Source organism: Procambarus clarkii, chromosome 8 (assembly GCF_040958095.1).
Source record: "Procambarus clarkii isolate CNS0578487 chromosome 8, FALCON_Pclarkii_2.0, whole genome shotgun sequence".
In the NCBI taxonomy this organism is placed as follows: Eukaryota; Metazoa; Arthropoda; class Malacostraca; order Decapoda; family Cambaridae; genus Procambarus; species Procambarus clarkii.
In genome coordinates, this window is record NC_091157.1 from 44,463,458 (window position 1) to 44,478,956 (window position 15,499).

Here is a 15,499-nt window from a genome sequence, read left to right on the forward strand (position 1 = left end):
ACTTAGGTAATTACCAATATTATGATGGACACCCACAAATCCAACATATGTCCTGTACAGAAAGAAAGAAAGAAGAAATAAAAGAAACAAATACAGAAAAGAGCTGAAGTAATAAACAGAAAGAGCTGGAGTGCAATTGGGAGCCATAAAATCCAAGCGGGCTGCAGAACCAAACCAGGCAATCCTGTATCAAAGGCACGAAGCAACCACTAAGCTGATGAAGGCGATTGGAGCCAGAGCAAGAGATGTTTACACCCGAGCACACATCTGTGAGGACTGAGGTTGGTGTGAGCCGGCTTACTCAGTACACCTCCCTCATCCTCCCCAACAAGGGGAGATGGTGGGGCAAACTAGCCAACGATAGTTTCGAGTAAATTTGGTGATTGTTTTATTGTTGGGAAGAGTTCTTTTGGCAGTTTTGAGGCTGTGGCTCCACTTTTTAAGCCATGCAGTAGTTTGTTTTGGTTCGCCTATTTTTCTGGGTGCTTTCCTGGTGGTGACAAATATGATTACACTTTAAATGTAAAGTTTTCATAGGCCATCACTCCCTGCACCTCTCTGAGGGAACCAGGCTCTGGCTCATGGTCCCAAGTAGGCCAATAAGAATGCCGCAATTGATGGCACCTGATAGTATGGTACTAATCAGTATATCATAGCTTCAGGGAGCCAACAGGGCTCTCCCCCAGAAAAATACTAGATCTTTAAAGAATCTTGCTGTATATATATGCACTGATTTTTTTTTTTTTTTTTTTTTTTTTTTTTAAATAAAAGTGATTTAGAGAAAGCTAGCATATTGGACAAGCTATGCACTGTCCATGACAATGATGGCTTCTAATAATTAATACAGGATGTGTCAGGAAAGTGAGACGAATATAAATGTCAGGCATCAACTTAAATAACATTCAATACTCATTTCAGACTGTTGAGATGTGGATATCAAAACCCTTTTCAAGATAGACAAATAAATCACAGATTTATGCACAATCATTTGCCTATCTTTCATAAAACTTGTTTCCACATTCTTTAAGTCATCAAGAGCATACCAGAATGTTATAAAAGTAGTCATAGGGTGAGTGATAACCACAACTAGGGTAAGAGGCCAAAGGCTTTCAGGGCCTAAAACTGAGCCGAGCCCAAGAAGGGTCACAAACAGCCATACACATATCATTACGATTCACTCACTTGTGGGCACGTTCGCTCTATTTCGTAGTATTCGTGAAAGAATATATTCCTCTGAAAATTGAAATGGGTGACTGTTAGTGTGTTAGTTGCTTGTGACACACAACATACGAATGATGGGAGTCACTGTTAGTCAGTTATAGCCACAAGCGGCACTAATGTTGGACGAGTTTTAAAAGTAAGAATTAATGCCACTGGTATGAGAAGCTGGCACCAGCAAGCACAAAGAGATGAATTTAGAGGTATTTCTCATTATATTCTTATTTTTACAAACTCATCCTTGATCAACCTAAATAAAGGACTGCACAAAAAAAAATGAGCAATAACATATTTACTAAAATTAAAAAATCAAACTTCATAGATAACAAAGGTATCAAACTTCAAAATACAGTATATATCAAAGAAGTACTGTATCATATATATGCTGTATTCTAGATTAGCAAAAGAGGCACAAATATACTAAATTATTTAAATTTAAATAAAGCAAAATTTTAATTCCTACAGTCACACTTACAATTTAAATTGAATTGCTGGAAAATGTTTATGATAAACTAGACAAAAATGTAAATCAACTGCATGGGGAGTAATTTAATGATATGGGATAAAGTATTGAAGTCTATGCCATTATACTCTCTTTTTTTTGTTTTATAATAGGCAGGGAGAAGAATCATGGTAGTGAAGATCGCTAAAATCTATGTTATAAATATTATTTATGCAGAACATCAGTCACCTCAAAGTGCTGATTATGAGATTATCTATTTATTCCCATTTAATTTATTGTGTCAGGATACAAGTAGCCAATTTATACATACAGTATACGTTAGGCTTATATTGAGGTCCCCACTCCCAGGGTCGAATTACTGACCCTTACCATGATGCCACTTCACAACAAACTGACTAACTCAAGGGTACCTATTTACTGCCTGGTGGACAGGCACATTAGATGATAGGAAACGCACCCAGGATTTGATCTGTCCTATCCAGGATTCGAACCCAGAATTCTCAATTGAGAGTCTGGAACAAACCTGACTGTACTACCGAGACCCTCTAAGATTTGTGAAAAAGTTAATTACACATTCCCTCATTACTACAGTACTGTATATTTATCCACTTTAGAATGTACATTCAAGTACGTTATATCTAATTTTGGTTGTAACTTGTACACACCATTACAAAATATATGCAGATAAAATTTAATAACCTAACTGGATAGCAGCAGGGAAAACTAAGTGTTTAGAATAAAAAAATCAAATGATCTGTAACACAAGGAAACTGATCACAGTAAATTTGAAAAAGTAAGTGAAAAAGAAAATCTAACAAGAGCAAAGTATATAGGTTAAGCAACAATTTTCAAAGTTATATACAGTACTGTATATACTATATGTACCAACATTTGGAATTCTAGTATGATGATTTTACTAAATGTGAACAACTCTGTAATGGTGATTAATTTTCTGAGCTCACATCAAAATGTATAATATGATTTTAGCAATAACAAACCGAAGGCTAATCAAGGATAAGCAAGTCACAACTAGACAGCAGACAAATCTGTAGTTACTTGCTTGACAGTGGCATAGTGATTAAGCTAAAACAAAAAGAGGGCAAAGGTAGGATGAAGTAGCAGCAGGTCACATATTAAGATAGTAATACAATATTAAAAAGAAAGAACTGGCACGAATCTACCTTTTTGGTGATGGACGTGTTCTTGTCTGGTGGAGGTACTGCCATGTTGGAGAAGGGCACCTCCATGGAGTATTTTATGGAGTGCAGAAGTTGTACCACTACGTTGCTCACATTCTTGAAGGACAATTTTCTGCGGTGCGAGGATCCAATGGCTGACCAAACCTGAAGTGTGTTGAAGAGGAACGGCTGCAGTGATGAAAATGGTGGCAGTGATGAAGTTGTTGTAGCATTACATAATGCCCAATACATAGGTCAGATGGTGTTGGAGTCCCATTCATAGCCCCAAAACAGCAGTCGAGGCAGTGGAGGTCAATGCAGAATACACCACAGGTTGGCCAAGTTGATGGATGTGTTGAGGAAGAGAAGTGTGGAGATGGTAGGGCCACAAGAGGAGAAAGGCAGTGATAGGTAAAGCAGAAGATCCAACTTCAATGCTCTACACACCACCACCACTCCTCAAATATGCCCACCATCCCCACAGAAACAAGAAGAAAGGTTAGATGCTGATTATATACAAAAGCTCTACACACAAGTTCCTTCATTAACTCCATCTACATTCTACATATGCACATAACTACACATCTCTCAACAAACACTATTATATATTTTCTTAACAAAATATTCCTTCATGATCTGTACTATTTATCACGGAACTTGTCTGACTGGACTGAGCTAAATTAAAAACAGATTCACGCCTAAGGAATTACTGAATACCGTCATATACAGTACCAGAATAAGAGTTTGTATTAAAATTCTGCCCAATGTAATAAAACAAAATATATTTTTTGAGGGTAGCTCTCCAACAGCTCTCTAGAGTTATCTTAATGAGACTGCTTCATACTAACATAACAGATAATATTTATTTAGCCTACCAGAGACCAGAGCCTCAGAGATGCAGGGAGAGAAGTGAGAATTTGTGTAGCTTAACAGGCAACTGGAATGTTCACTGAAAATGAAGCCTTAAAACTGCCAAACAACTTTACAAACGATTCACACAGAACAGGGAATTCACTCAAACTACCTCAAAACTCATTAGTACAGATTACCACCACCAGGCAGCACAGCCAAACCCAGCTTCCCAGACCAGCCAGTTCTGTTATTGATGTGGTAGCATTAAGCTCTGTCTGTAGTGCTCCAGTCTGCTTGATGCAGCCACGCCCCACTGCTTTAGAGTGTTAGCCATCCTTGGACTTAGTTCATCCTGTGTGGACCATTTGCTTGTGAATTGCTTTCCTGTTTTAGTTTTAGCTTAACATGTGGTTTTTTTATCTGGATTGTTGTGTAAGCTTGGCCTTCATTATGTTTTTGGATGATTACCTAAGTGTAGTTACAGGATGAGTGCTACGCTCGTTGTTTCCCATCTTTCCAGAAAAATTGCATTAGTGGGCTCGACCTGGAAACCGTCAGGACTCTGGAGGTCATTGACACAACCTAACCATGACTCTTCGTGAGTGAGTGAGTGAGTGAGTGAGTGAGTGAGTGAGTGAGTGAGTGAGTGAGTGAGTGAGTGAGTGAGTGAGTGAGTGAGTGAGTGAGTGAGTGAGTGAGTGAGTGAGTGAGTGAGTGAGTGAGTGAGTGAGTGAGTGAGTGAGTGAGTGAGTGAGTGAGTGAAATTACCTAAGTAATTACCTAAGTGTAGTTACAGGATGAGAGCTACGCTCGTGGTGTCCCGTCTTCCCAGCACTCTGTCATATAACGCTTTGAAACTACTGACGGTCTTGGCCTCCACCACCACCTCACTTAACTTGTTCCAACCGTCTACCACTATTTGCAAAGGTGAATTTTCTTATATTTCTTCGGCATCTGTGTTTAGCTAGTTTAAATCTATGACCTATTGTTCATGAAGTGCCAGGTCTCAGGAAATCTTCCCTGTCGATTTTATCAATTCCTGTTACTATTTTGTACGTAGTGACCATATCACCTCTTTTTTCTTCTGTCTTCTAGTTTCAGCATATTTAATGCCTCTAACCTCTCCTCGTAGCTCTTGCCCTTCAGTTCTGGGAGCCACTTAGTAGCATGTCTTTGCAAATTTTCCAGTTTGTTGATGTGTGGTGCCCATATCTTAAGAAGCACAACAGCTGCATATTCTAGCTTTGGCCTAACAAAAGTCATGAACAATTTCTTTAGTATATCGCCATCCATGTATTTAAATGCAATTCTGAAGTTAGAAAGCATAGCATAGGCTCCTTGCACAATATTCTTTATGTGGTCCTCAGGTGATAGTTTTCTATCTAGAACCACTCCTAGATCTCTTTCTTATCAGAATTCTTTAAAGATTTCTCACATAATATATAGGTTGTGTGGGGTCTATGTTCTCCTATTCCACATTCCATAACATGACATTTATTAACATTAAATTCCATTTGCCAAGTGGTGCTCCATATACTTATTTTGTCCAGGTCTTCTTGAAGGGCATGACAGTCATCTAAATTTCTTATCCTTCCTATTATCTTAGCATCATCAGCAAACATGTTCATATAATTCTGTATACCAACTGGTAGATCATTTATGTACACAATAAACATCACTGGTGCAAGAACTGAACCCTGTGGTACTCCACTTGTGACATTTCTCCATTCTGATACATTGCCTCTGATTACTGCCCTCATTTTTCTATCAGTCAGAAAATTTTTCATCCATGATAGAAGCTTACCTGTCACCCCTCCAATATTTTCCAGTTTCCAGAACAACCTCTTATGTGGAACTCTGTCGAAAGCCTTTTTTAGGTCCAGATAGATGCAGTCAACCCAACCATCTCTTTCCTGTAATATCTCTGTGGCTCGATCATAGAAACTGAGTAAATTCGATACACAGGATCTTCCAGATCGAAAACCATACTGTCTGTCTGATATTATATCATTTCTCTCCAGGTGTTCTACCCATTTAGTTTTGATTAGTTTTTCCAATACTTTCACTATTACACTTGTCAATGATACAGGTCTATAATTGAGGGGGTCTTCCCTGCTGCCACTTTTGTAGATTGGAACTATGTTAGCCTGTTTCCACCCGTCTGCTACGATTCCTGTACACAGGGATGCCTGAAAGATCAGGTGAAGTGGAATGCTGAGCTCAGATGCACATTCTCTCAGAACCCATGGTGAAACGCCATCTGGGCCAGCTGCTTTGTTCTTACCTGAGCTCCTTGAGCATATTTTCCACTTCGTCTCTAGACACCTCTATGTGTTCTATGTTGTTCTCTGGAATTCTTATTGTATCTGGTTCTCTGAAGATTTCATTTTTTACAAACACACTTTGGAACTTTTCATTTAATGTTTCACACATTTCCTTTTCATTTTCCGTGAATCTGTTTCCCATTTTCAACCTCTGGATATTATCCTTTACCTGCAATTTGTTGTTTATGAATTTATAGAATAGACCTGGTTCTGTTTTACATTTGTCCGCAATCCCTTTTTCAAAATTTCTTTCTGCCTCTCTCCTCACTGCCGTGTAGTTGTTTCTCGCATCTTTGTATCGCTGGTATGTTTGGGGGTTCGGCCTCTTCCTGTATTGATTCCATTTTTGTGTCTTTCGGTCTCTAGCCCTCTCGCAATTTCTATTGAACCAATCCTGTTTCCTAGTTCTGCATCTCTGTTTTGGTATAAATTTTTTTGTGCCTTTATCATATATTTCACAAAACTTGCCATACATCTCATTCACTTCCTTGCCTAGCATCAAGTCTGTCCAATTATACTCACTAAAAAAATTTCTAAGGTCACCATAATGTCCTCTCCTGAAGTCTGGTTTTTCAACTGCTTCAACCTCCTTATTTTCTTCCAGCTTATAACGCATTGCATACTTTATTCCCAAAAAGACATGGTCACTTTTACCCAAGGGAGGAAGGTACTGAATGTCAAATATCTCTTCCTCCTTCCTGGTAAATATCAAATCTAGCATGGAGGGAACGTCCCCTTCCCTCATCCTCGTAGCTTGTTTAACATGTTGATACAAGAATGTTTCCAGGATGAGGTCTACAAATTTACAGGTCCAAAAATCTTCTGTTTTAGCTTCATATGCTTCCCAGTCTATGGATTTCAAGTTGAAGTCACCGACTATCAACAGTCGTGATCTATCGTTATCCGCTCTCGCTATAATCTCTCTCATTATTGTTATAAGACCTTCACGTTTACTATCTAGCTCCTCCTTTGACCATGTGCTGCTTGGCGGTGGACTATATGCATTTATCATCATTAGTTTATCATCCTCATAGCAGATCTCTAGTGCTATTATGTCAACTTCTTGTGGATTGGCAGTCATTATTTCCTTCACCTTTAGGTGTTCTTTTACCAGCACAGCAACGCCACCGCCTTTCCTAATTTTTCTGTCCCGTCTCCAAATTGAGTAGCCCCTTGGGAATATGACCTCATTTAAAATTACATCTTCAAGTTTTGTCTCCGTGAGTGCAACAATGTCTGGTGTCTGCAGCTGTATTACATCACTTAACTCCAGTATCTTCGATCTCACTCCATCTATGTTGGTGTATGCAATCTTCAGGAACTTGTTCCCCCTCTCCTTATTCTTCACTCCCCTCTCTCTATTGATTTTGTTGGTTTGCCTTTATGTACCACTTTACTGGTTTGCCTACCCCTATCACTTTGTAGAAAAAAGAATTTATTTCTTCTTCATTCCTGCTCTCATTTAAATGTTTTGCCTCGGCGAGGTTCAGTTTCAGCTTCTCTCTATCTTCTTTTGAAAGATCTCGTCTTAACGACCACCCTTTCCCATCCTCATCCCTTTGCAATTTTCTAGCATTCCTTAGTGCTTCTTCCATCTGTTTGGCACCGTTTAGGGTGATCCTCAAAGGTCGATCTTTCCCTTTTACGTACCTGCCTATTCTCCTGTAGTCGCACACATTCTCTCTGTTTGTAAGACCTTCCACGAGGCCAACAATTTTATCTACTACTTTAGCTTCTTCTACAGCTCTTTCTGACCTAGATGTTATCGCCTTTTCTTTGCAGCCAAAAATGATCAGGGACTTACTCCGATCAACTGTGTTTTGCACCAACTTCGGGTTAGATGCCAATTCTTTCCTCACTTCTAGCCTAATGTTTGTTTTATCTTGGTTGCTGCAGTGTTTGACTTCCTTTACTGCTTCTTCTATTTTTTCCTTCTCCTTGGCCACTTGTGCATAAGTGAGTTGCATATCTTTCTTGCACTGTTCTATTCCCTGTGTAACTTCCTCCATCTGTGCTGACAAAAGCTGTTTCTCCTGTTGAATTTCCTTGCCTAACCTATTGTAGTCATTTATGTTTAAATTTACTTTAACTTCTTCCAAAGCTATTTTTAAGAGTTTATTTTCTTCTTCCATGGCTTTGCAATTTGTTTCCAATTGATTCTTATCCTTGCGCAAGTCTTTCACTAAACCCTCAAGACATAAAACTTTGCTATTCAAATGGTCATTACTTTCTTTCAATTTACTAATTATTTCTACATGAGAGTTCACTATAGTATCTAAATTTACCAACTTGTTATGTAGACTACTAATATCAATGCTTTCTTCATTGAATCCCTCAAAATCAAGCTCTGTTTTGTTTTTCCCCTTGCCAGTGGCCATCTTGAATGTTCTTCTCTGCACTGTAAACACTAGGGCAACTTTTTCTCATCCGATTTTTCACTTCCCTTAGCACTTTCCTGTTATCTCACCTATTTTTCAAGAGCACTATACCTTTATGTTCTCTGGGACACCACTCACTACCATCAACCTGTACTACAATACTTAGGATTGTTGAAATATGCTGGAGCTCCTCTGCTGCAAGTGTTGACCCTAGGGGTGTCACCTTTTTTCCTAGGTGTCACTAGGTGTGTGTGATTGTGTGTGATTGTGATTGTGATTATGATTCCTCATCCCAGAGAGAGGGAAGGGGGAGCCCCAGATCTCCCGCACTAACTACTCAACCAAAATTCAGGGGCTGAATATCAAAAACGCGAAAAAAACGCCGACTGGGAAGGAAGGAAAGATGCTGGGAACCTTCAGGTCTCACCCAGAATATGGCATTTCATTACATTCAACGCTGGTTTTCTGTGGAGAGCCTCTTTGGTGCCCCAGGAGCTACCTAACCAAAGATAAAGGAAAAGAGGGACTTACCCAGGAGGAGGCCGCCACTTGCTCCTCAACTCAAAGTCGAGACAACTGGCTGCAACCTGCTACCCAAGGCTACACAACCGCTAAGAAGGGCCAGGAACATTAATGAGGTACCATGCAGCCAGGACCCTGTTTGACCTCCAAAAACCCCATACCCAAATGTCAGCCCAGGACATATTACCAAAAGCAGCAGCCAAAGCCGCGAACATATGAACGTCGTGGGCACAGGGATAGACCGCAGGCTGGTTGGACCAAATAATCCTGCAAACTACCTAGGACACCCCGCACCCTGGAACAGGGAAGAAGTGAAACCGGGACAACCCAAAGAGCGTCACCCGCCACGGAGGCTGTTGCGCACAAGTATTGGAGAAGTGCTGCAACCGGACACAACACATGATGCACCCCTGAGCAAATCAAACAAACAACAACCCAAGGACCCCTTCAAAAGGCAGCAGTCTCATTCTTCACCAGGTAAAAAAGACGACGATGAATGAAAACGAACAAAATGATCACCAGGACCGAAAGAGCAGGCCGGAGGTGAAACAATGCCCAAGAAAGCTTGAGGAATGGAGCAGAAGTGACATCCACTCTGAATGCAAGTGACAGTATTTGGCAGAAGATGATGGTCCTGAAACAATCAAGAGAAAGGACAAAAAAACAACCTGATCAGAAATCGAAGACAACCTACAAAGAGTCAAGAAGTGCTGAAAGAACCGCCAGGAAACTTCATACTGCCGCCGAGATGAAACTCACATGTCAGACACCACCATACAAGTGGTGATGAACCCGCTTCAAAAAGACCGGACGCGAGGATCGGAGGAGAAGATCGAACCAGTCATGTACCGGACCGGATCAATCTGCTGAAAGAAACGGAGCCACGGAAAGACCCTCAGGTTCGAATACAGAGCAAGCAGCGCCTGAAACCAAGGCTGGGCCTGCCACCAAGGGACCAACAGAACTACTCTCCCGTGCTAAGTCTCCAAGCGAGCCAGGACCTGGAGCAACAACCGAACCAGGGGGGAAGAGGTACAGGTAACCCTACCTTGACCAGTCCAGTTGAAATACATCGAACCTGACCGCATTGCAGTCGGGGAAGGGCGCCACATATATATTACTGGAAGATGCCTTGACCAAACCGACGTGAAGAGGGCCATCTACCGGACGCCTGAATGTCTGGCAGAGCCAACGGAATGAATCAGCATCAACCATTTATTCCATCAACAGGGGAATGAACTGGGACAGGCCATCCGCCAGAATGTTGGACACCCCCCTGGATATGAACCACCAGGAGAGCCAAACCCCGAGAACTCAGCAGACGAGTCACCCGAAGCAACCTGCCCCAAAGAGCCAAGGACTGCATAAAACCCCCTTGATCCAGGCAATGAACCACTGAGGAGCAGTGGAGCCGAATTGTCGCTCCACAAGCGACACAAACCCTCCAAAGTGAAAACCACACCGTGCAGTGAGCCCGATGGAAGGACGGACCCCACTGACCCTGGCTGGCCTGGTGAGCTCCACAAAGCTCCAGCCAAGAGACAACGTATCCTTGAATACATCAGGCTCGGGTAGGCGCCACAACACAGAACTTCGAAAATCCCGAAGAGGAAGCCAGCTACACAGCAGAAGGCCCGCGGGGTCCGAACCCAGTGATAACGAGAGTGGCGGAGGGGATGTCCCCGAAGGAACTAGAACTGCCTCCACAGCCAGATCTGACCCGACGAAGACCAGCATGGCAAAGTTCAGACTCCCGCACAGCTGCTCGAACAACCGACGAGTGATTCGGGTGCCCTCCAAAAACAGCCGAAGGTGAGACTGCAGCCGCAGCAGTGCCACTGGAAGCAGAGACGAGGAAGTGGTTTGAGAGTCCCACACAAGACTCTGCCAAATCCGAACCCGAGAGGGAACCAAATGGGACTTCCTCCAGTTTACCAAGAATCCGAACCTGGCAAGCTGGGAAAGAATCCAAATCCCTGGCGAGCAGACACCGATCAGCTGGAAGTCAAGACCAGCCAGTAGTCACGGAAAGTCAGCAACCCAAACCCCTCACAGATTTAAATGGATCACCACGACCCGGGTAAGGCACGTAAAAACTCGTGGCACCAGACTCAAGCCAAATGGAAGGCAACAAAAGCCGTAAGCCTGCCGCCCAACGACAAACCCAAGCCAGTCCCTGAACCCCGGATGAATTAGGTGCTAATATTCGTCCCGGAGGTTCAGAAACACCATTCATGCACCCGGCTCCAAAAGCAGCCGGACCTAAGACAGTAGTCATCCAAAAGGAGGGGCAAAAGAAACAGGGGTTCAGACGGGACAAGTCTAGAAGGAAACGCAGATTCGCACAGTCCTGTTTCGGAACTGGAAACGGGCAGGAAACTCACTTGAGGGACGCTATCATTTCGGCCATGCCCAAACGTACCCATTCTAGGATGACCTGACAGTGCAGCGGAAGAGTCCTGGCCTGCCAGCCCCTAACATTCCCCTTAAAGGAGGAGCTACCTAACACCATTGCAGGCTAGAGAAAATGACCCAAAACATGCATGAATCGTGTGACCAGGCGAGAGCAAACAGTGCGAGCCTCCACCCCCCCCCATCACCCCATCAACAGGGCAAACTGCGAAAGGGTAAACGACCTTAATGAGAGCCCTACCAATGCTCAGAGTGATCACTGTGCCGACGGCTCCACAGAAGTGGCCAGTCCTGAATCTGGCACTACTGGCTTACAACGACAAAAGGAACCTCAAGCCCTGGCACGACCCTTCCAGGCAGGACTCCGCCCCCCCCCCCCCCCATTCCCGGGAGAACCAACAAATCTGACATAGGCCGGCAACTAGATGAACCCGCCTGCAGAAAATGCACCATCGCAGACTCTGCAAACAGCAACAGACAATAAGGGGATGAAAATCTAAGAGCAAGGGCCCAAGCAGATTTCAAAGAGTGGACGAGCACCACCTGTCCACACACGAGACAAGAAGCAAAGAACAGACACACAGCTTCCCTCAGAATCGGTGCAAACAACTTCAAAAAGGCAGCCGATGCCCAAGTCGCCGAGGCAAATGCACCGGACGCTGGCCTGGAACCCAGCACCTCCACATCCTCCTCGAGCCAGTCCGAAGACAGCTCTAGCAGGGAAAAGAAGTACAAGACCGAAGCCAAATGCCCATGGGTGCGCAAATCCTTAGCAACTAGGGATGCTGAAAGGGAGGGAACCTGCATGTGAAGCTACATCAGGCCGACATCGAGAGGAAGCACATGGGTGAACAAGCACACATTAAGGTGCTCTAACTCGCCTCCCAGTTAAATCTGAATGACTGTAATCAACTCCCATCACTCAAGCATGGCGGGAGTTGACTCCTCCCCAGCCCCAGAATCCTCCACATCAGGACCCGGGGCAGAGCTGTCCTCCAAACCCTCTGCCTCTGGAGAAAAAACAGAGTCCACCAGAAAAGCAGGGATGAAGGGGGTCTGCTGGCATGACCTGGAAGCTTTGGCAGGAGGAACATTCTCGAATGCCTCCGCCGCCGATCCAGAAGCAGTAGTCCTTGAAGCAGCCCGAATCTCACCACCAAGAAAACCCTGCCTCGACTCCTAAAACCCTCAGATGTTTGGGAACCGGGAGCAGGGAGGGGGGGGGGAGGGGCCCAGGATGATCTACAGCAAGGAAAGGACCAGGGGACACAGTCAAAACCAAAGTCGAGGTGACCCCCAAGTCCGGGTCCCTATAACCAAAGGGACATCCGGAACGGCAATCTACCTAGCGTGTTGCAGCGACCTAAACCTCGCATGCAATGCTGAAGCTGCCTGCACCTGAATATCAATGACAGTGGACTGGGTGATCTGGAGTACAAGCAAGAAACACCAATCACAGGACTCCAGGTCAGAGGTGTCATTGACCCAACAGGCAGCATGGCAGAGCAGCCTCAGACAGCTGAACGGTGAGTGTCATCCTGAGACAAAGGGACAGAGCAACCTTCAAACTTGCATGAAGCGAGAAGGGACTCAGAGGACGCATCCATTGGACCAATGAGCCCTAATGGGGTTTTTCCAGGGCTCTTAGGCTGACTACTAACCGGTTATGACAGAACTACCAAACAAAAAAAAGCTGAACCCCTGTGACATGTGCAATCACGGGGACCTAGTGGAGGGCCATCTAAATAATACAAGTGGTCTTACACACACACCAGGCAGACCCCCACAAGGCAAAACAAAAGAAAATAAACACCCCGCAAAAGCACAACGTCTCCAGGAGGAACAGATCTGGCTGCTATGCATATTGTAAGACAGCCTCACAGTATCTTGCGCCGCTGCCAGCGACGATACTACCCCTACCCAAACAGTGGTAGGAAAAACACAAGCTGACCCAAGGGTGGGCAATCACCAAGCAGCAAAAGAGTCCTGCGGACGCAATCCCCAAACAGTTTGTGGAAGGTAACCCCAAACTGCAAGGGCAGTACTTACAGGGCACCTAGGAAAGGTGACCCTAGGTGCATGCAGCCCCAGTACTTCTCGAATTACACTGGCTCGCACACCACCATACAGCAGCACAACACCACAAGGCACAGCACTGCTCAAGGATTGGAGCCAGAGTCGATCGACTGCCACCCGACACAACAGCCTTAGAACTGGAATTGGGTAGCTAGCACAGGGGGGTCTGGGACTCCCTCTTCCCCCTCCCAGGGAAGAGGGAGGGAAGCTGTGCAGACAGGGCTGTGGCAACTGTGGAGACATCATGCTTGTTTGCTTGTTTTCTGATCGAGGAGTTCTGCCTGCTCGTTTGGCTTTCGGTTCACAATTTTTAACCAGCTGTAGTTTTTGGGGATTCGTACCTTTCTGGATGACTGACCTGGTATATGGCAGGCAGACAGACTGCTTTCAACTAAATAGGGGGTTTATATAGGCCATTGCTCCTCGTGCCTCTCTGAGGGAGGGCCAGGTTCTGGTTCGTGGTCCCCGGTAGGCCTAGAACGCCATTCGCTTCGACTGATGCCCGGGTCCAAGACATTCACATCATCCCAGATAGCTCCAGGGGAGCCTCCGGGTCTCACCCAGAAAATGGCATTTCATTACATTCAACGCTGGGTTTTTTCTTAATGTGTCTATACACTGGTCCATGTGAGGGCATACAAGAAATCTGATTGAACAGCAGGATAAACAATTTCTCTTCCTTGTTATCAAAGCTTTATTTGATTATTCCTAGGGTTTGGCTGCATTTATACTGCACATGGAAACTTCTACCTGTTAAGCAGTTTCCATTGACTGGTACACTGCTATTGAGGCTTTTCTCTTTTCTTTAATCTTCTGCAAGGTTGTGTTGTCAACATGTAGTTACGATATGCATTGTTAACACTATCGCTCGCTTTGAACACCACTCACGTTCACTTTTTTTCTCTCTCGAGTCCTAGCCTTGGAAAGCGCTCGCATCCAATACAAAAATATTTGTATAAAATTAATTTTTTATCCGATCGACTTTGGGATAGTTTCAAAATAAGCGGCTTTAGAGTGCGCACAATTTGATACCAAAATGAAAGATGTAACACGAAACTTGATGTCAAAGCACTTGAAAGATTATAAATAGGTTTTTGATCAAAATTTTAAAATATTTTTAAAATTCAATTTATTGTGCTATTATTATGGGACTAGTTTTAAAATGCGCGCCTTTACATTGCGAACAAATTGATACCAAAATGAAAGATGTAACACACAAATTTATGTCAGAACACGGGAAAGATATAAATAATTTTGTGATGATGAGCGTCCAAAATTAAAATATGTGTTAAAATTCCAGTTATTGCTCTATTATTATGGGATTAGTTTTAAAATACGCACTTTTATATTGCAAACAATTTGATACCAAAACGAGCAACGTAACACGAAAATTGATGTTATCAAACTGAACGAGTACACACATTAGGTTGCAGGTATGATAATTGGTTCTCATTCATGGGGTAAATTTAGGCTTTGCTAAGGGGAGTCACATTGGTCTTTTGGACAATATATGCATATACACCTGCAGGGAATTTAATTGCGAACACATTAATACCAAAACGAATGACATAGCACGAGAACTAAGGCGAGAAAACTGAAACAAGTACTGTATACACATTTTACAGATTTTGTGAGCTCACGGGTAACTTTCGCCAACTTTAGGCTTTGCTGTGTGGAGTCGAGCTTGGCTGTTGGACCATATATGCATATACCCCTGTAGGGAATTCGATTGTGAATACAATGATACCAAAATGAGTGATGTAGCACAAGAATTAAGGTGAGAAAACTGAAACGAGTATACACATTTAGTGTTGCCGAGCGCTCGCCCGCACTGCCAGGGCTACTTCGTGCATACGCGCGGAGCGCACACTAGGGTGCATTACTGTCAAGTCCCCCCATGTAAGGTCTTGCTTTTTTTTTTAAACATTTGGCAGCCCTTTCACTATATGAATTAAGCAAATAAAGGTAATGAATTCATATAACTGCTATGAAATACATGAAAAGGATATATTCATGAAACCTAAAAGATTATATCTGAAATTAAATAGCTCAGTCCAAGGAATTTTCATTAAGTCA

The 15,499-nt window shown here is 43.5% G+C and overlaps 1 protein-coding gene across 7 annotated transcripts in view; it reads right to left on the minus strand.

The window, feature by feature from the left end:
* LOC123759646 (adenylate cyclase type 1) overlaps positions 1–15,499 on the minus strand; it is a gene marked incomplete at its 5' end in the record, with an annotated part of 300,312 nt that overhangs the window by 194,526 nt on the left and 90,287 nt on the right. For 5 of the 7 annotated variants that reach the window (XM_069317792.1, XM_069317789.1, XM_069317803.1 and 2 more), the window contains 2 exon segments: positions 1,183–1,233; positions 2,863–3,048. In XM_069317792.1, the coding sequence (XP_069173893.1) occupies positions 1,183–1,233; positions 2,863–3,048 (237 nt within the window). 7 annotated transcript variants of the gene reach the window in all.